A 22,273-nucleotide genomic window follows, 5' to 3' on the forward strand; every position below is an offset into this window, starting at 1 on the left:
TCCAGCACCTATGCATTGCAGGTACTTTGCCCAACTGCTAGACAGCAGTAGAATGTTGGAGGATCATGATCCATCTCTGTCCATGAACAGGACTTGTGGTCTAGTAGTTACAGCCAGGATGGCTAAGTATATTGAATTGCCATTTATTCTGAAAGGAGGTGTGGCTGAATGAAGGAAACTTAGGTTCTTTCTTCAGTTCTGCAAGAAGTGATCGAGTGCAAACTCAATAAATTTACTTGCGAAATGCCAGTGAGGAAGGAGGAAGAGAATTATATTCCTAGCCTGTGGTATTACTCATTAGTAAGGCTTTTGAAATGCACAGAAATATAAGCAGTAGAAGATGTGAGCTAAAAACTCATAGTCTCCTGATTCAGTGCATTTTCCCCCTGAATCAAAGGAGATTGTGCAGGAATTTCTCTTTCTTTCTCTTCCCCACAAAACATTGTCTGGTTCTGGAGTACTGTTGAACCTGAAGGCTGATTTACCTGAAAAAAAAAAATAAATCAAGACCATACCACATAATCCAAGATAAGTTGAGGCTGGCATGTCGTCTTCTCAGTATTGCCAGAACAACATGAGTCAAGTGCTTCTCAGTGCTAGAACATCATGACTCAAGCCCCAAATAGTCATTACATTAATAAAACAATCATGAGGTTTTTTTAAAATAATAATCCTTTTTGTTGGCCTCCTGGTTTCTGAGACTTTACGGTGCACCCACTTCACATTTTCAAGGTCTTCTCTGCAACCACTGTGTCTAGGAACATACTTTAAAAGAAATGAAATCCGAGGTTCTCCTGGAATCTCTCAATTCCAAAAGAGGTTGTAAAAATCAAACCACCACCACCCCCACACACAAGTATTGTGAGACTTGCAATAAAATCACAAGAGTTGGCAACACTGTGATCTATTGTCCCCAATAGTTTCTTCATATAATATATGTTTGTCAGTATATCTTGTGTGTTAGTGTTATTTACAGTCCAGTTGCTGATACAATGCTTGATTTTTTATTTGTATTCAGGGTAACACAGGACTAACTGGAGCACGTGGGCTACCTGGACCAAAAGGAGATGGCTATCCAGGTGCACCAGTATGTGTTGTTCTATGTCATTTCTTAATGGCAATTAGATACTGTACTTGGTGTCCCAAGTAACAGGAATAATTTCATGTATAACAATAGTTATGTGGGTATTAGTTACGGGAGTTTGCTGCTTTGAAGTGTCTAGACCCAGTTAGGTTTCTCTCTCATTTGAAGTAACAGGAACATTTTGTTTACATTTTGGAGTCCTCTAACTTCTCAACTTCCTTGTTTATTTAAATAAACAATCAATCAGCCCCTTTCCTGTCCTAAATACAGGCATAACCCTGCAAATAATTACCACTGGGCATAATGTTTTGGGTTTTTTAGTGACACTATTCCTGCTAGAAAGCAAGTGATCCCACCTCCTCCTGTCTCATGACTTCCCTGCTCACACTCTTTCACCAACCCCGACCTTTCCCCTCTCATATTCATCTGGTGTCTTTCCCCTCACAGTTCAAAGATGCTATAGCTTCCCATATCCAAAAACCCACTCTTGACCCCCCCCCCACATCTCCAGTTACCTCACTCCATCTCCCTTCTCCTGGTCACCACACCATCTATAACCATTCCTTCAAGTTCCTCTCCTTCACCTCCATCCTGGATCCCCCTCATGCCACTGAAATTGCTGTCACCAACATCTCTAACAAACTCGGCTTGTAGGGTTGCCAGTTTTGGTTGGACATATTCCTGGAGATTTCATCACATAACATACTCTTTAATTAAAGATTAATCTTTAATTCCTGAAGATGCCAGGCCAATCCTGGAGGGTTGGCAACCCTATCAGCTTGGCCAAATCTAAGGACCTGTACCCCATCCTCCTGGATTTCTCAGGTGCTTTTGACACTGAGAGTCGTACCCTTGTCCTTCTTTGGATTTTTTGACTGTGTCTCCTACCAACCTGTCTGTTCCTTCAGTGTCCCTCTTGGTATTTAAGGGAAACCACTCTTCAGTACATGTAAATACTGTTAAGATTCTGACAAAAATATCCAATAGCAAAAATGTAGAAATTCAAAGCTAGGGATGAAACTCCATTCTTTCTCATGGTTTGGGAAACTACTCACTATTTCTCTGGTGTTGTGCTAGGGACCTCCAGGACTGCCAGGCTCTCCAGGACCAAGAGGCCCAAAAGGCACAGGAGATCCTGGACAAAAGGTACCAGTGCTATAGTAATGCATACAATTAAAATAGCAGACATCTCCAAAGTATGAGTCCAGCTAACCTGAGATGCATGCCACATATGATGAAATGGTGCAGTCCCCTCTCATGCCTTGTCTCACTGTCAGGTGTTGATTGTAACATCTCTGACAGAGTGAAAGGTCTTCCTTGTTTTATATACCCACAACCCCACAAAGTTGTGTCACAAATCTACAGAATGTCTCATCTGAGTGCTGGAGTTTGCATTTAGAATGCAGAGAGAGCTGCAGAATCTCATGCAGGCAGAGAGCTGCCTAGTGACTATGTCTCTGTGGAGATTCACATGTGTTGCCTGTTCTAGAAAATACACAAAATATCTTGTACTGATGATAAGTGTACTTATGTTTTCTGACAGGAATATGCAAATATTTGAAGAGTAGGAATGAAACTCCCATATTTTGGGAAACCAGGTGCTTTTGGGGGACAACAACATTTATTTTGTTTCCCTCCCTTCCCATCAACTTTCTCCCTCCTGCCTTCTATTTTCTATTTGAAATGTACAAGTCATTAAATACTGCCCTGTGGGATAGTGTAAAGCAGTTTCTCTTCATTCTCTTTCCTCCAGGTTTGTTTTAAAATGTAGCAATTGCAATGCAACTCTGTGGTGCAGCTATCAGATTGCCTAGAACATTAAAATACTTTAGGTGACACTGCAAATATTATGAAAACAATGTGGAAGCATTTCAACTCTACATTTCTAATCACATTTGTCACCTTTAGTTTCCCCCAGGTGCAATGCCTCTCAGCCACTAAGAGTCTTCGGAGTACTTTCCTAATATGTCACTAGTCCACTTATTTTCAGTGTTATAAATTTTTTAAAATCTCATTAATTCTATATTAACTACTCTTTCCTGGGAGTCATAGAAATGGGAGCACGTGGTTTCCCTTCATTTCTAGGTTTGCCTAGGAGAAAAGAGAGCCAACTCATGTTTTTAGGACAGCCTTTTATCTTGAGTTTTCCCAAATCTTTTACATTTTCAAAACTTTGAATCTCATGACATGTGGCTACTGTATATTTAGCCTATCAGGCTACAACAACATTCTGGGGATTGTCTTTCAACTGCAGGTGACCCATTAAAATCTGGCCCAGATGGGTAGATGTTAGAGAGCTTATTCCTTCACTCTCCCACTTCCCTGGTCCTTCTCGCATGAACAGAGAGCAACAATACCCGAAGTCCGAAGGTGCAAACAATTTGATGTTTATTGGGGTGAACTTCCAGCAAGCTTAAATACAAGTTCCTTTTTCCTTATTTTCGAATCCCAATTTACTTCCTGTTTGCCCCTAATTTATATAGTAATATTCTTAGCTATACCTTAACCAATCATTCTACTGAAATTTAACTAACCAATCCTAACATATTGTAACATGATTAGCTAACCAATTATATCCCACCACAATAATTAGATTACACCCAGCAAAATTAATTATACAGCAGACAGAAACAATCACAGAACCAGACAGAGATTATACAGACAAACAATAGCAAAGTGGGAACTATAATGACAAAACAATACAGAAGTGAGGATTTCACATCCCAGCTATTGATAAGTGAGTTCTTGCCAGACAGGATGCTATCAAACTGAGTTTCCTTTTACATTTTCTAGGCACTTCCCTTTCTCTGGAGGTGATAGGAATACAATCCTGTCCTGATAGTGCCTGACAGCCCAATAGCACCTTATTTCAATGTGACTAGTTTGGAATGTGAGGATGTGACTGTTCGCTTCCTAGCTTATGGCTGCCTCTGCTGCTTAGCCAAAGGCCTTAGCCTAAGAACAGGGCCTCAGACTGTCACAGTAAGAGAAGGACCTTACACTGGCAGACAGTGATTTTGATTCTTTCTTTTATACCTCTAACTAGCCAAGTGATAAGAATACACCTAAATTCTTAAAGTACAGGCCTTTACAGACAGGCCTGAATATCTATATCCTAACAGTAGAAACCAAAAATCATCAACTGGAAACAGTTTGATACTTTTTCATAAAGAACTCAATCAGCACTGACTCCAACTAGCAATCACGTCCTAATGGCCAAGGACGGAAGAGGAGATGTAACCATCCCCTCTCATTCCAGGCAGAACTGAAGCACATTTGCAGTATGAAGGAAGCTTGTATGTAATATCTTCTCTGTGAATGACAGCCTGCAATGCTGTCAGCGTGGCATGTTTCATTAACAGTAAACTCATTTTTTAAAAAATAAACCACCTGATATTAAACTGTATTCCATTGTGAGTGCAAGATAAATGTAATTCTTTGGACAGACACAGACATTAAGGAGATTATTTTAATTCTTTTGAACAGCAATGAGATATTGAACATTGTTCTGATTTACTAAATCAATGGTAAAATGCATCAAAAGCACAATGGCTAATTGTAACTAGTTAAAGTAAGATATGGTCATGTAATATTTTATTATGCCAGAAAGTAACATACTGGAACAGCTAATAAAAGATACTGTTATGTCAGCCATGCATTATTTATTCCATTTATGTACAGTGAAGAGTCTTGTAATCATTTGACTTACACTGCATCAAATCAGGCCTGCAAGCAACTTTCCTCTTGTGAGGAGTCCCATTAAAGCCACTAGGACTATTCACATGAGGAAAGTTAAGCACACGCTGTTATGCTGGAGTGGATCATGACCATGGGTGCCTGCCTCTGGCCAGACTGCCAAAATTAGGGAAGACTCCCCAAGTTGGTGGTATGTTCTATAATTAGATACCACCAAGCCAGTACCAAATGTGAACTCCTGGATTACTATAAGATTACTATTACTATAACTACACTAAGGAGTCACATACAGTCCTCTTAGACTCCCCAGTCTGTCTTGCCACCCAAACAAACCGCATTTAATGATAAATAGTCACTTATACAAAAAAAAAAAAATCAAATATTCCTGGTTACTACCAGTCCCAAGAGACCAGTCACTCACCCGAGTTGAATTGCACTGTAGATCTTACAAAGATAACACTGGTGGACAATACTATAGTAAACTAACTATAGGTTTACTAGCTAAGAAAAAGACATGAAAGCTATTGAGAGGTTAAAGCAGGTAAAAATATGTAGACTGTGATGCGCCTGTACATAATTCCAAACAGTAGCAGAGATGAAGTAATTTGCCAGTTTCCCAAAAGTCTCTCAGGGTTACCCAGAATAACTCTGGGGATCTCAGTCTTCTTGTTCAGTTATTCTGCCCTGTTAGAACCCAAACAGCCCAGAGATGCAGGATCTTTCTCTGAATCCACACTTAGAACTTCTTCTCACAGAAAACAAGCAGACAGGATCACCACCCATGTGGGTTCTTTCTTTGATTGGTGGAGAGAGAAGAGCACGCTTAGAGTCTTTGATCTCTGATCACCACAGGCAGTGACCACTTGCCTGCATGAATTAGTACTTTCCTGTTAAAGTTCTTTATTTGCATTACACAAGGCTTCTTTCTTGTTTGATGGGTTATTTAGTTACCAGGTCTATATAATGTAAATGTTTGCCATTATATTATAACAAGATACAGATAAGTGAAAACAATGCATGTAACGTAATTAGTTGTCATGACGTTTAAACACCAAATATATTCTTACACAATTAACAATCACATTGATCTGTACTAACACAGAAATGAATTGGCCTTGGTCTTTGGCCTGAGCTTGCACCTGCTGGCATCACACATGTGTAAATGGTTGCAGGATTGGGGCCTAGAACAGTTCAGAAATTAGAACTAATTCATAGATTTCCACCTAATGCATAGAGATTCTGCAATGTTCACTGAAGGGCATATCTATTTTTTGCACATAGTCACTTATGCCAGGTCATGTCACTTTATCAAAATGTGTGATGAATGGAAAATGTTCTGTGCTAAATTTAAGTGTGACTTTAAACCTGTCAAAACTAAGTATTAAGATATAATCCATATTTTAACAAATCAAGTGTTAATTAATTGGAAATCTCCATAGAATGCTGTTAAATACATATGGGCCTGTGTGAATTAGGTGACAAAAGAATTTGGCGAAGGCAAGTAAATCAGCAACATTCCTCAAACATTTATTGGAAACTTCAGGTGGGATTAGAATCATCATGTAAATTAGATACACCTTCCACATTTTTGTAGACTTATTCCATGTTTTTATATGAAACATTAGAATTGTATAGTTTGGTTCTGAGAATTACACTGATAAAACTGAGTTGCAATAAAGGCTGTCTTTTCAAATTATTAAAAGACCTGGATCTCATACAATACAATCAGAGCCATACTGTGTAGAGGGTTACAGATAAAAGCTTGGAATCTGAGATAAGATCTCTTCAGGCAGGCTTCCACTGAAGTCACAAAGGCTGCTTATGAAGTTCAAGGGTCCACCTATGCTATCTGATTGTGGCCAAAATTTATAATGGAATTGAGTAGGAATGGGATACAGAATGTAGGAGCCTTGGTCCAAGCAAGCTGTATAGCAAAGAACCTTAAAGGAGTAGCTCTCTTTGCATTTCAAGCAATTAATTTAGGGCCAAATCATGGTCACATCAAAGTCAGTAGCAAAACTTTCACCAAGTTCCACAAGAGTATTATCGGTCCTTAACATATCACAGTGTAACACCGACAGACCCCGGTTGTCGGTGGGAGGGATGGAATCTAGGGCCTCTGGAGCTCAGTGCATGAGGCTCTACTGCATGAGCTAAAAGCCAACTGGCTCTTAGTAAGGCTCTAGAGCAGACTCATTAATCTCTAAGTGGTCTCAGTTCCACTAGAGGGGACAGAACGCCACACTCAGGAGGTGTGTGGGTTACAACAGCATGATACTATATGTCCGAACTAGAAATTCAAAAATACGTTTATCTATATGGCCTGGATTAAAAATTTAGAGTTAAGGATATTTTACTAAAAATGTAACTTGTTTACGTTAATTTTTTAAAAAATTGCTTCTGTTTTATGATCCAACTAGATGGATGTATACCTTAAGCCAATCAGAATTAAATATTTAATTAAACTAAGGTTTGTTTCCTAATCAAATGTTGACTCTCGGCAAAGAGAATGGCTGTATGTGTTGCAATGTGGGACCATTGTACCACAAAGGGGTAATATTCTGAGAATACATCTGCAACTTTGGTGCAGTGCATCTATAATAAACTTGACTGGAGAGCAGATAGTCAAAAAAAAAAAGGAAGAAAAAAGGATCTGATCTTTTTTCTCTCCTCTGTATGTATACAGGTGTAGGAATTCTTGTCTTTTCCCACTCTATAACCTACCTAAAGCTATCTGAAATGCCAGAATTCCCCCAAATGAGCCCAGAAACTGGAGACTTGGTAACAATTTTTATAAACAGTCAGATTTGAAATAAAACTTTGGCATGATGGACCTCCCACTCCATCCCCCCACAAAAAAATGAGTACAAACAGTACACGAATCTCTACAATTAAAAAAAGCACACTTGCTTAACAAAAGAGACTCAGTCATAAATTTACATGCTAGTCAATCTGAAATTCCACTGAGTACCATTATATAAGAATGTTCCATACATCTGAATTGCAGCTCTGTTCTCCCTGCTTTTAAAGATGGTTCACATATGTGCACACTACAGAATAGAAATTTTGTATAACAGAGGCCTGATTCATATGAAAACAAAGTTGAAACATATGGAATGCATTCAGCATAGACAGCACCAAATTTTCTATAGCATTGACAGCAAGAGCATGGGAAGCTGGTACTTAATCACAAATGGATTTAAATGCACTACTGCCAACTGAAGGAATGGTTAAAGAAATTCATATCTTAGAAAACACAACATTAGAAAATGGCAAACCACCGCTCTCGCTAAATAACAGCGGAAATGCCAAAACCACCAGTACAGTCCCTAGTGTATGAATGATGAAGCCAGAAGCAGTTGCAGGAAGAATATCATCCAGAACTTGGCCCCTGTGTCTCAGAAATAAATCCAGAAAAGGGGAGACAGAATGTTTCCCCTCCTGTGCACTCTCTGCTTATTTCATTTTCATGACAATACTATTTAATCCACACAACCTCCTTCCTCAACCGGAACTTTGTTTTAAAACAAACAAACACAGGTAAAGTTGTTAAGTGATGTTTTACAACATATTACATATCTTACAATCTTTTACACAACCCAGAGAATCTTACCTGCTGCTCACATAGAAAACAAATGCACTCCACTTATCAAAAGTAAGGAATGGCTTTACAACTCAAACTGGTTCTAGGAAAGATGTTTATTTTTAAAAGGGGTGGGGGAGAAATTTATACACATCATTGTATTACAGCAGGGGTGGGCAAACTACGGCCCTACCCATAGTAAGGGGTAGTTCAGAACCACAAGGTCCTCCAGAACTTCCAGGAGCTCAGAGGCTGTATGTCTGCTCCTACACCCCTTTGTGGGATGCAGCTTACTCCCCGACACCTCAGAGTTACCGGAGGGGGATAGATGCATTGAAAACTTAATCAGCTTGTTTGTCAAATAATCATTTGTTCGGAGTTGAAAAAATGAATTAAAGACATATCTAATAGTGAACAGAGAACTAAAGCTGTTCCAAATTCTAAATGTGAAAACCAGTGAGTGAGTCTTTCCACTGACTTCAACTTGGATCAGGCCCTTAAAGAAAATTGAGGTTCTGTCAGAAAAATGCAGAAAAGCAAGAGAACACCAACAGGATCGTCTGACACCACCTGGAGGGTATGCTGTGCATTAAGAAATCGTAGGGGATATAGAACTGATTTTTTACCATATGTTCAGTTGCAAATGTAAACTATATTGTTGCATATCACATTCACTTATGATGCTTTTTCTCTGGAGCAGTGGTTCCCAAACTTGTTCCGCTGCTTGTGCAGGGAAAGCCCCTGCCAGGCTGGACCGGTTTGTTTACCTGCTGTGTCCGCAGGTTTGGCCAGTCGCAGCTCCCAGTGGCCGCGGTTCATTGCCCCAGGCCAATGGGAGCTGATGGAAGTGGCGGTCAGTACGTCCCTTGGCCTGCGCCGCTTCCAGCAGCTCCCATTGAGCCTGGAGCAGCGAACTGCGGACACTGGGAGCCGTAATCGGCCGAACCTGCAGACACAGCAGGTAAACAAACCAGCACAGCCCAGCAGGGGCTTTCCCTCCACAAGTGGCAGAACAAGTTTGGGAACCACTGCTCTGGAGGGATTGTGGTCATTGTATCTGTTTATATGTTGGGTCATCTTTACCTGTACATTTCCTTCTTTGTATCATTTAAAGCCCATCCTTACCCTCCCCACCCTCCGCAATGAGACTTTAAAGTTTTTCAGTGGAAAATTGGTAGTGTTCATTGTAGAGCTAATCATATTCATGTTAAAAAATGCACGAGGGATTGTGGTGTGCTCAAAGTTATGGCATATATCCCCTACCCACCCAATTGCTTCCAGGAGTTACATATGTTCTGCAGCTCACAGTAGCCCAGAATCCCCCATAGCACTGTACATTAAAAGGACTCCCCGTCACCGCCCTCTTTCCTCCCAGATGGGGCACCTCTGCCAAGATTTGGGTGGGGCCTTCCACATGGCAGCCTGTGGCCTGCACTAGAAAAGTTTTCTTGCAGCCAGCTAAGGGATTTTTGTGGTCTACAGGCTTGGGGGTAGAACAAAGAGGGGTGGGGAGAGAGGAGTGTGCGTGCAGATAGTTTATCCTATAATAACAGGTTTCAGAGTAGCAGCCGTGTTAGTCTGTATTCGCAAAAAGAAAAGGAGGACTTGTGGCACCTTAGAGACCAACAAATTTATTTGAGCATAAGCTTTCGTGAGCTACAGCTGCAGCTCATGAAAGGTTATGCTCAAATAAATTTGTTAGTCTCTAAGGTGCCACAAGTACTCCTTTTCTTTTTATCCTGTAATAGTGTATGGTACCTATTTGGGAACACATGCATAGCTCACTTTTAGTTATGCCACTCACGGGTGATGTGATGAATTTGAACTCAAATTCAGGCCAATAAGACCATCACATCACTTGCACTGAGATTTCAAACATCCCAAAGTCCTTCAGATCTGGGCTTTTGGTTCAGGCCCATTTTAACATTTACAAGCACACATATGTATCTCTGGCACTTGTTAAGGGTACACAAAACACTACCAGGAAACAGGAGATGGAGTATCATGGCTATAGAAAGACAATCCATAATGAAGTAGTTTCCTACTAAAGACTGGATCTGGGGTATTTCAAATAGAACCAGTTGTTGAATTTTGAAGAGAGGAGTTTAATTATGGAAAATCACCAAGGAGACAAAATAAAGCTAGAGAATGAAAACACTATAAATTTGTTTTCCTCCTGTTTTAGCCAACTTGATGTCACACACCCTTCCACCCTTCTGCTGATGACAATATGTGGATTTGCAAGCCTCCACTGTGAATCAGTGTAACATTGTCTTCTGGTTATTCTAATTCAGGTGCTCCCTCTACAGGCCATGTCAACATTTTTTTTTAAGCAAGTACATGTCAACTGAAATGTTCCAACTGGTACCCTATTAACTGAATTTTGCCTGTGAAAGCCATAGGGCTATCACAGGTTCTTAGTTGCCCTAAAAATACACTAGCTTTTCCGGTCTCTGATGTTAATACGTAGAATGATTAGTAGCTTAGCAACACACTGTCTTTTGTTCGCTTGCTTGTGTATGCAAAAACAAATAAGTGCATTCAGGTTATACGTTCTAAAAGAAAGTTTCTTACTAAACTTGGTTCATAATTTTCTGCTTCAGTTATTCACTCCATATGTGCACTCCATATGAACAAAACCTATTCTTTTTTCAAACCAGCATGCATTTTTCAGTGATGATCTGCTCATCTTATAGCTATTTTGTCATTTTTACAATGATGTCTCATGCTGAAAAGACAGCTAAAATAACACTCAGAATTCCTAAATGCTAAACAAAAACTTGCAAACTCCTACCTTTCCTTCTCTTCTGTGAAGCTATTAAGAATTACAAAGCAATATCCTTGCTCTCAGAACAAATGCATCTTTGCGATTAAGAAACAGACCAATGAAGAACATATACGATATCCACCAGTAAAAGGACTCCTTGCCAAAAGAAAAGAGGGTATGCATAATTCACCTTTAACATGTTCAGCAATACTGTTAAAATAAATGGATGGTTCAATCTTCTATCTGAATGAAAACTGCTGATAAATGAATTTATTTCTCACAAAAGGTGTTGATTTGGCAGCCCTGACACCGAAGTCCTTTAATTTCAGAATAGGTACATCACAGACAGTATAACAGTATAAATGTCTACAGCAACCCACCAGTGTGATTCAAGTCTGTCCTGCAGAGTTCCCCAGTAGGAGGTAAAAAGTGACAGACAAAGCAGTAGATAAGTACCAGGTGTAATGGTGGTTTTGGTGGTGTGGCCCTTTGTCAGTTAGGAACTGAACTGAGACCAAGAAATTTTAGTTAAGATATTGAACTGCTGTCACATGATCTGTGTTTTGGCATATATAGCTTCTGACTCAAATCCCTCGTAATTTTTATGTACAATTATTCCCATTTTGGTTTTTTATTTTAAATAGAATTGTTAAGCATACACTTAGATTTATGTATGTTTTAAGATATCATATAAGCGTGATTGACTGTCTCATCCTGGATTTTATCAGGAATGTATAATAAATACAATACAATAATAAAATTCTAAATGAAAGAATGGTCACTACCTCAAGTATATCAGTTCATAAGTTAAGTTACTAGATGATAACTGATTTATGTGTCTCTTTCAGGGAGAGCTTGGAGCAAGAGGACTGCCAGGACCTTCTGGGCCTAGGGGAATAGGAATATCTGGTCCAAAGGTTTGTCAGAGTCCATTTTGTAGATTTGTGATCTTTATGAATGCCTGAAACCTGACACTGATCTCATCTACACTAGTGTAACTTCGTTGACTACTGGACTTGCACTGGTATGACTGAGATCACAATCCTGCCCAAAAGATAAAGGCCCGGATCCTGTACTTACTTATGCTTGTGATGAATCCCATTGAGTTCAATGGGACTACTCATATGATTAAAGTTAAGCACATATGCAAGTGTTTGTGAGATTGTCCCTAAAATTGTATAGATAATCAAACCAATAAAGCTCCTAATTAAATTTAGTAACTCAGACTGTGTTTGCTTCTATTTATTTCAGTGCTGTTTCTTTTTAGGAGTTTCCTTTGAGGTGTTTTTTTTTAAAGTATATATATATATATACCTGCAATTCTTGCCCAATTAAATCTAAACCCAAGTCACCACATTAATGAATAAAAGATATTACCTCTCCTACTTTCTCTCTCTAATATCCTGGGACCAACATGGCTACAACAACATGGCAAACTATATTTAAAAATAGTAATATATGGATTGAGAACAAAAATTGCCAGCAAAAACTAGTGTCAGAAAATATACTACTTACACTAAACTTAATAGGGAGTAACAGAATGAAAAAAATTGTTTTAAATGGAGAGAGGAAAATCATTTTATCTTAAGAATTTTGTGGCCCTGATTGAAGCATGTTCTACCCAGTTCTCAAAATAGTCTTTTCACCGACATGTTATACTTTATACAAACTCAAAAATAAATCTGTGTACAACTCTTGCCACAAACCACAGCAACTACTTTTCAGTGGCCGTTAACAGCTGGAAGATTCATGAGCTAAACAGCTGCATGTGAAGATTCTTAAGACATCTGAGTTATGCAGCACTTCTAAATAGTATCCGCAGAACACTGGCCCTTCACACAACATTGGCGATATACCATTTACTGCATGGGAGAAACAACAAAATAGTAAGATGGATTAAGACAATTTAGTGCTGCGGTCTTTCTTAATCACCCCGTTTCTTATCTGTGTTCAATTAATAGCTTTAATTTCAAAGCTACAAGATTTTACTCTTAACACATCAAATTGTTAGCTAACATAAAAAACACAGCACGTGATGCCCACGGTCTAGAGCCCATTGTAAGGGGTAGTTCAGAGCCACAGGGGCCTCCAGAACTTCCAGGAGCTCAGAGGCTGTATGTCTGCTCCTACACACCTTTGTGGGATGCAGCTTACAGAGTTATAGCCTTGCATCATCCTTGAGGTATTGAGAGACCCCAGGGAAGTAGGGAGAGAACAGCCCCGGTATTTCCTAAAGCACAAGGGCTGCAGTTCTTCCTGGACCTTACATCTTTCTCTCCCACTGTGTAAGGACCAGGCAGAATGTGACTCTGAATCAGCATGCCCAGGCCCCACCCGATGTGTCACAATAGTGACTTTTGGCATACCTGGAGATGTGGCACACAACAGGTTAATGTGCACGAAACGTGCTAAATCAATGCCGCTGCATCGATTGCAGCAGTGCCAATTTAGCATGCTAGTGTAGCAAGCCCTTACAGTTTTAAAATGCTTCTACTCTTATCTTTGCTTGTGGTAAAAGTGTGTTGATTAAGAGTAATGTCAGTAACTGAGAGTCCTCAAACTAATTCTTCTCTCTTTGCTGCACAATTCTTAACAGGGAGCCGTGGGACAGAAGGGTTTGCCAGGTCCACCTGGCCCTCAAGGGGATAGCATACAAGGAAGCAAGGTAACCAAGTTTAACATGATGTATAGCCAAGAGTTCTCTATTTAAAATAGTCTTTTGCAGAGATTCTTTGGGGTTTTTTTGTTGTGCGTAAATTCAGTGTAGAGGGCAGTTTTAATGTAGCCAGTTGAATTAATCTCAGTGAATATTAGTTGTGAATTTAACCTCTAAACTGATGGGTTGTTTATGAATTATTTACTTCAACTATTCACCTTTTGTTATTTGTGGTGTGTGATCGGTCACCTAAATTAATCTGAATTACGTCTGCTGTCTGATTGATACTTTTTAACCATGAAAAGTAAGTCTCAGTTCTACAAGATGCTGGTTATTATTTGGATTTTTACTAGTCTATAATAAGAGGGTGTCCACAGGCCCACTCTGGGGCCCCCCGACCAGGGACAGCCCTGGCCCTGGGGCCCAAAATTTCTGTCGGCAGGTCTGGGTGTCCATTCATTGCTCTGAGCACTCTTTACCATATTTTAAAAATACACTGACAGATCTGTCATTTACCCCCAGATTAAATCAAATAACACAGAGGCAACATAAATATAACAGAAGTTAACCAGCCTCCTGCACAATCCCTCTCTCCAGCCCCAGTATCAAGCCCCAGCCATCACTTATGAGTGAGGGAACAAAGTGAACCTTGTCGTGCACTCTGAGGGTTAACAAACTGGCTGTTATGAACAAAGGTAGAGAAGCGAGTTCTTAATGTCCAGGGCCTTAATGGAGAGCACCCCAAGTGCCAACCTTATCTTCTAAATCAATGGGAATACATACACGCTTACGTGTCTACTTAAATGCTTTGCTGTTTCAAGAATAGCATGTTCAGCATCTTGCAGGATTAAGCCCCTAGTGATGAGGTGCACTGGCATAGCTGTGTTGAGAAATGTGCCTTCTGTACCCCGTTGGCAATGCTATCAGTCCTTGCAGTGTAAGTGGTTCCAGAATGTAGTATGGGGAATGTATTTGACTAAACCTTGTTGTTACAGTGGGTTTAACACTGTAGCAAGGAGGGAAAGCCAAACTAAGTGGAAATGTTTCAATGGTTGAAATGTATCTAAAATGCAGGAAAAATAATCTGCAGAATATACAGTATTTATGCAAATCCTCATTTTTTCAGTTATAGGAGGAAGAATCTGTCCCCTCCTTTGATAGCTAAAAGGTAGCCAAAAAATTCTCTAGAGCAGGAGTGGTCAACCTGAGCCTGAGAAGGAGCCAGAATTTACCCATGTACCTTGCCAAAGAGCCACAGTAATACATCAGCAGCCCCCCATCAGCTCCCCCGCCCCCAGCACCTCCTGCTTACCAGATCAGCCCTCCCTCCGTCCCTGCACCTCCCGATTGTTGTTTTGTGGCATGCAGGAAGCTCGGGGGCGGGGGGAGGGGGAGAAGCGAGGGCATGGCGGGAAGGGGTGGAGTTGGGATAGGGCCTGTGGCAGAGCCAGGGGTTGAGCAGTGAGCACCCCCCTGCACAGTTGGCACCTGTAGCTCCAGCCCCAGAATCAGTGCCTATACAAGGAGCTGCATATTAACTTCTGAAGAGCTGCATGTGGCTCCGGAGCCACAGGTTGGCAACCCCTGCTCTAGAGGAGTAGTCATATATGTACAAAACTTTAAATGTTGCCTCTATCCCATTGTGAGATAAATTCAAAACATGCAGTATTTTTGAGATGTGCAGTAATAGTTTCACTACCGAGGGCTTTTAATGTGATGACCATGATCCACTGAGGGCCGGCTCAGAATTTCCTAGCCAGCACCCTGTCACAGTACCCCTCTTTTCATTGGGCTTGAGTGATGCAGACGGCTTCAGCATATGAATTGAAATAGCTGCATTTCACATAGTCAGCTTTATCTTACACCTGTCATTCTCTTGTCATTAGTCATGCCACAAACTCACCCTTCTGTCCTTTTACTATGTACATTAAATCACTATGTACATTATATCACTTATTCCATTTTACCAACATGTAACTTCGGGTGCCATTTATGTCCTCTCTTAATTGATCCTTCTGTTTAACACACTCACGCTGCAAGTAAATCCCTCTACTATCATTTTAATAATTTTCATAGGTCCTTATTTCCTTCTCTGCTGTCTTTCGCTTCCCTTGTCTGAGGCTACAGAAAGAGAGTCTTATGGAAACAGAGTCTTGCCTCAGATGTTTCCATTTTCAAACCAGTAATACTTTAGCAGGAGCACACACAAACAAAACTCTGAAATGGGGTAAAGTGAAACATAAATAACTTTCCTGCATCTGCTTCAAGCCTTGTGCTTATGTTCTCATGGGAAAATGTCAGACGTATATATGTGATTTTCATTTCATAACATGTTCCATCCACATTTTAGTGTCATTCTAAACCAATCTAATGTTTTAGCTTGCAGTCAGTAAAACTAAAGAGCTGTGACTGCTGTCTACAGTAATTAACACTGATAAAGAATGGCCATTGACTGGGCCACATTGCATCAATATTCCTTTTGCTTTCTTTTTATTACAAACATGACAAAAATGTAAAATATCATATTTCTATTTACTCTAAAGACCTGATCAGATTACCTCCCCTCCAACCCTCCCCCCCCCCCCCCCCCCCCGCAAAAAAAAAATGTTTGATCTACAAAAGAACAGGAACGGAGACCTGGTATGGAATCCTGGTCCCATTGAAGTCAATGGGAGAACTCTCATTGACTTCACTGGGGTTAAGATTACACCTCAGGGGTCACTGCTTCTCCACAGCATTACTCCAGATTTATGCTAGTGCAATGCCATATCTCACCTGGGAATCACAGCCTAGAATGGTCTCAGGCTGTCCCAGCACTTATTTTCCCCCGTCACTTTAAAAAAAAATGACTGCTACAACCCAGAGACTGGGGAAAGGTGGTAGAGAACACTTTGTATGACTTGAGGGCTAGCCTACACTAGAAGCAGTACTGCAAACAGTACAGCCTCTTCACCAGACGCGCTAAGCCAGTGGGAGAGAGCTCTCCCATCCACTTAATTACTCCATCTCCGTGAGAGGCAGTAGCTACGTTGGTGGGAGAGCTTTAACGTAGCCCTATCTACCCCAGTGCTTAGGTTGGTATAACTTACATCACTCAGGGGTGTGGTTTATCCAATGTGCTTCTGCAGCCTGCTCTGAAACACATGCTGCTGTGGCCACACTGCTAATTTTAACCATGCCAGTGTAACACTTCGGATTGCAGCGTAGATATACCCTAACAGACCTGAATCTTCATTAGGCCTTAAAGGTATTGTACGCTATAGTAGCACTCCCAGTGGCTGTGCAAGAAGTGGTTTAAGGTAGACAAATTACTTCCTTTCTGTGGGGCTGCACTACAGAGACATCTGTTTATCATTCCTTTGGGCTTTGGGAATGCACATTCCTGTTATGTAACATTTGCAACTGCTTAAGGCTGCTTAGCTGAGCTGTGGGGTTGTTGGCTGCATTTGGCATGATGTCTCAGTCAAAAAATACTAACATTCCTGTATTAAAAGGAACAGAAAGGTTTGTGAACCTCTATCACTGTAATGGATTTTCTGTACATTCAGGAAATCCACATGTAGCTAAAAATTACTGTTTTTAATGTCCAGTTTCCATGGTGGCAGTTATACTGAATACAGTGCTACCATCACAAAGCATTTTACAAAATTATATACATACAGCAGAGCAACTGGTGCACCGTACACCAACCCCTGTTTTACAAAAAAGTATTGTGGGATCCTTAGTGTACGGACTGAATCGCCAAATCCAAACCCATTAGTTATCACTGGTACTTAAAACAGCACCTTTGAATTGTTAGTGACATCATATAATGCAAAGACTTCGACTTTCTCTATGACATAGAATGTTACTACATGAATGTATCTTTTCCATAACTTAGTATCACTTTTAGTTGAATATACTCTCCATATTGTATTCAGGGAGAACAAGGACTTCCAGGTTTACCAGGACCTAGGGGTTCAGAGGGATATGGCCTCCCTGGCTCAAAGGTAAATTCTAGCCTATGCGTTAATAAAGGATTTTTTTTCTTATTAGATGCGCCTGGTTCTATGCAGATAAACAAAAGATCAACACTACCTTAAAGAGAGCTTGAAGTCTAAGGGCCTGATCCTGCAAACACTTTGTGCACGTCTACACTATAAAACTATGTTAGGTTGACATACAGTCACCGCAGTAATTACTGTAGTGGTTCATGTACAAACTGCCCATTGACCAGTAATCTCAAATGCACAGATAGAGTTCTTCCATGGGTTGGTATGGAGGACATGTGCTAATACAAAGAACACAAAAACTGGGGAAGCACAGTTCCAATTGTGTTTCTCTAGCACTTCACTACTTTTACCCCTCTGTATTCTATTAGGGAGATTATGGGGAGAAAGGTGATCCAGGAAAGAAAGGTGACAAAGGAGATATTGGAGAACCAGGACCTGCGGGACCAATGGTAAAATGCCTTTTTTACGTTATTTAATTTTACAGAATGGAAATGAGACAAACTAGCATTTATTAATTGATCTCATTCTACAAATTCTTAGGGGTTTGTGGGAAGAAAAGGTGAACCTGGTCTTACTGTAAGTATGTACATTTATTGATTCATGACAGTCAAGAGTTTACCCTTTGCAAAAACTGTGCATGTTTTGTTAATTTGAAGAAATTCTGATCCTGCTGCTTCAGAGTTTGACTAAGTTATTGTAAATTGGGCTGACCTGGAATTCAGAGACACACTGACAGTACATTAGCAATACATGTGGAAGAAGAACACAAATTCCACCAGAGATTATCATCTTATTGGTGGAATTTGTGTCATAGGCAGGTTCTGCTGTGTTGTTGTCATTCTTCTTGCTGGCTGGAGCAGTGGAAATACTTTGCTAACTATACCACTTCCTGAAGAATCTACACATGCCAAACATGGAGCGTTCCAAAACCCTTTCATGTGATAGACAGAAGCAGGCAATTTGCTGAGAATGTACAATATGGGTGGATAGAAATGCATACGGGAACAACTGGGATATGTAGTAATGACGTCTAGACCACATAGTTTTCTTTCAAACAGGTCATTTTAGGATAATAAAATAATGGACCATGCGGTCTCTGACATAACCACATAGAGTAAACCATGTCATCTTTGCAAGTTTTTCTTTTTAAATGTGCATTAAAGGACTTAATACCCGAGATGTGAACAACAGGTTACAACTCTTGAGACCTATGATTAGTATCAAGAGCAATTTATTGTAAATACTTTGGGCCACATATTACGTAGATTTTTAAGAACAGCTAACTGACTTCATCTGAAGAAGTGGGATTTTTTACCCATGAAAGCTTATGCCCAAATAAATCTGTTAGTCTTTAGGTGCCACCGGACTCCTTGTTGACTTCAACTAGGAGTACTATTTAGAAGCTGATGGCATGATATAGCCTCCTGTCAGCTGGTGACATTTATGAGTTCCAGCCACTTTATAATCGTCCCTAAGTGCAATATAATTTGCTCTGTAAAAGAGCAAAACTTCAATAGAATGGGACAGCAGGTTTTGGATATGCAGTAGCAGCTCAAACAAAAGAAAAACATGCCCCAGGATTAGAATAAACGTAACACATTAATGAATGCTCTTTTTCAGAAAGAAGAAATTATCAGACTTATCATGGAAATATGTGGTAAGATCTATGTAATGGAAAAGAAATAACAAGTTTTAATAAAACTACCATGGTTGAAAGGATACAAGTAAAACCAGCTACTCCATGTTAGTGTGGAAGGATCTCTGTCATAATGGAACACATGTAAAGTGTCAGCAGTAAAACATCTTTAAATAAGATGTTACAGAAAATAAATGAAGTTGGGTAGAGCCTATGATTTTCAGCTGAAAAGTAAGCACATCATATGGGCTAGCAATAGGAATTCTGCAAATCAAAAGGAAATCCAGCAGAGCTCACAGTGGAAGTATAATCCAGCCAGAAACTGTATCATATGTCCCTAGACACTGTCCCAGCAGTGTAAAAAGGGTTCCAGGGGCAGACACCAGCTGAGGAAGTCCTGGCAGCATAGCCACACTGCCAAAGAAGTGGGGGGAGGGGAGGGGGAAGGAAGAGAAGAAGAAGGAGGGAACACCAGGGGCCAGGCTTTCTGCATATCTCTGGGATCTGCAGGGTTTGTCGGCAAGCCATGCAGAATGTTCCGCAAGTGGCCAAGAAAGAACCTGTTCTCTACACAGAATTACTGGAAGGATAACCTCACTGAGATGTCTTCCCTTAACTCTGTACTGCACACTGTCTGCAGAAGGGGTGACTGGGCCTAGAGTTTGGGCATATTACCTTTACAGACGGTGCAAACCTGGGAAATCTGAGGACATAAACCACATAGTTAATGTCTTTTTTTAAAGGTTTCAGAAATTATAAACTAAACTGTCAGAAAAAATGTTAGGGTTTCAATTACTAGATTGTGGGCTTTAAGGGAGATAGAACTTAAAATTATAAACACAAAATGCAATAAAGAACATTTCTGTTTATTAATTTACTTTGAATATATTAATAGCGCCACTGAAAGTTATTAAATTGGTATAATTATGGATACTTTGTCTCCTATGTAGGTAATAGTGCTTAGTTCTCTGAAAACATCTGCTCAATGTGCAGTGGCAGTCACAAAAGCAAACAGAATGTTAGGAACTATTAGAAAAGGGGATAGATAATAAGACAGAAAACATCATAATGCTAATATATAAATCCATGGTACACCCACATCTTGAATACTCGCATGTGGTTCTGGTCACCCCATCTCAAAAATATATATTAGAATTGGAAAAGGTACAGAGAAGGGCCACAAAAATGATTAGGGGTATGGAACAGCTTCCGTATGAAGAGAGATTAAAAAGACTGGGTCTGTTCAGCTTGGAAAAGAAACAACTAAGGAGGGATATGATAGAGGTCTGTAAGAATCAAGAATGTTGTAGAGAAAGTGAATAGGAAAGTGTTATTTACCCCTGTACAAAACATAAGAACCAGGAGTCACCCAATGAAATTAATGGGCAGCAGTTTTTAAATAAACATAAGGAAGTATTTCTTCACACAACACACAGTCAACCTGTGGAAATCATTGCCAGGGCGTGTCATGAAGGCCCACAGAATAACTGGGTTCAAAAAAGAATTAGATAAATTATTGGAGGATAGGTTTATCAATGGTTATTAGTCAAGATGGTCAGGAACACAAATTCATGCTCTTAGTACCACTAAACCTCTGTTTGGCAGAAGCTGGGAGTGGATGACAGGGGATGGAACACTTGATAATTGCCCTGTTCTGTTCATTGCCTCTGAAGCGTTTGGCATTGGCCACTGTCAGAAGACAGGATCCTGGACTAAGTGGACTATTTGTCTGACCAAGTATAACCATTCTTACATTCTAATAAATATTTAGTAGATGTTGATAAATAAACAAAATGTAAACAAGGAAAAAGAGCACCTTCATTATAAAAATGTAGAGATAGATAAATACTTTAAAATTTGGGAAGTCAGAATCTTCTACCCATTTCTCTCCATTCTGTATCTGGCCTACCATTTGCTATGAAAAAAAATCTTAGTAACAGTAACTGTAGATTACTTTAGTTTTCTATTTTCAGAAAAGTCCCCTTGGCTTGGGTGACTGAGAGTCTGATATATATTTTTCAGTTGCATTCATTGTGTAATCGAAAGGAAATTTCTCATAAAATGTCTAAAATTGTTAATATTTTAGGCTGTAGCGTCAAATGTAAAGAAACTCCACTGGAACTTGTATTTGCAATTGACAGCTCAGAAAGTGTTGGACCAGACAACTTCAGAATTATCAAAGATTTTGTGAATACACTCATTGACAGGGTAACAGCCAACCAAGGTACAGCCCGCATTGGCATTATCAACTTCAGCCACAAAGTAGAGCAGGTATCGACTCTGCAGCAGCACATGAGCAAAGACAGGCTGAAACTTGCTGTTGATAATATGCAGTACCTAGGGGAAGGCACTTACACAGCTGCAGCTATCAACAAAGCCATTGAGATGTTTCAGGTTGCACGACAAGGGGTAAGAAAAGTGGCTGTTGTGATAACAGATGGACAAGCTGATACTCGTGATCAAAGACTGGATGTCGTAGTGAGGAATGCGCATGCCATCAACATTGAGATATTTGTAATTGGGGTAGTTCAGAAGACTGATCCCAACTTTCAGGAGTTTCTGAAAGAATTGCAGCTCATAGCTACAGACCCTGACAGTGAACATGTCTACCAGATAGAGGACTTCAGCACACTCCCAGGTAAGAGAAACTACCTCTTTAACAGGAACCATGAAATTAGTGCATTGAATGGAATTAGGCCTTTGACATAGCAACTGAAGCCAGTCAGTATAGTTCTGTGGCAAAGTAGCTTGCCTTTTACCTTCAGATGCAACTCGTTCCTCAGTTTCCTTCACTCGCTCTGTAATTTAGTCCTCTAGCCAAATCAAATCTTCATGCCTTCCAGGGTAAATGAAAGTCCA

At 40.1% G+C, this 22,273-nt stretch overlaps 1 protein-coding gene across 3 annotated transcripts in view; it reads left to right on the forward strand.

Annotated features, from left to right (window-relative positions):
- Positions 1–22,273, forward strand: part of COL28A1 (collagen type XXVIII alpha 1 chain) — a 116,586-nt gene that overhangs the window by 81,892 nt on the left and 12,421 nt on the right. For 2 of the 3 annotated variants that reach the window (XM_048838219.2, XM_048838220.2), the window contains exons 24-32: positions 1,019–1,087; positions 2,162–2,230; positions 11,979–12,047; positions 13,727–13,795; positions 17,707–17,775; positions 18,147–18,227; positions 18,319–18,354; positions 19,399–19,435; positions 21,501–22,052. In XM_048838219.2, coding sequence (XP_048694176.2) covers positions 1,019–1,087; positions 2,162–2,230; positions 11,979–12,047; positions 13,727–13,795; positions 17,707–17,775; positions 18,147–18,227; positions 18,319–18,354; positions 19,399–19,435; positions 21,501–22,052 — 1,051 coding nt within the window. The remainder of the gene's footprint in view (positions 1–1,018; positions 1,088–2,161; positions 2,231–11,978; positions 12,048–13,726; positions 13,796–17,706; positions 17,776–18,146; positions 18,228–18,318; positions 18,355–19,398; positions 19,436–21,500; positions 22,053–22,273) is intronic. The other variant, XM_048838222.2, reaches the window with a different exon arrangement.

The sequence above is a fragment of the Caretta caretta genome, chromosome 2 (genome assembly GCF_965140235.1).
Source record: "Caretta caretta isolate rCarCar2 chromosome 2, rCarCar1.hap1, whole genome shotgun sequence".
Lineage (NCBI taxonomy): Eukaryota > Metazoa > Chordata > Testudines > Cheloniidae > Caretta > Caretta caretta.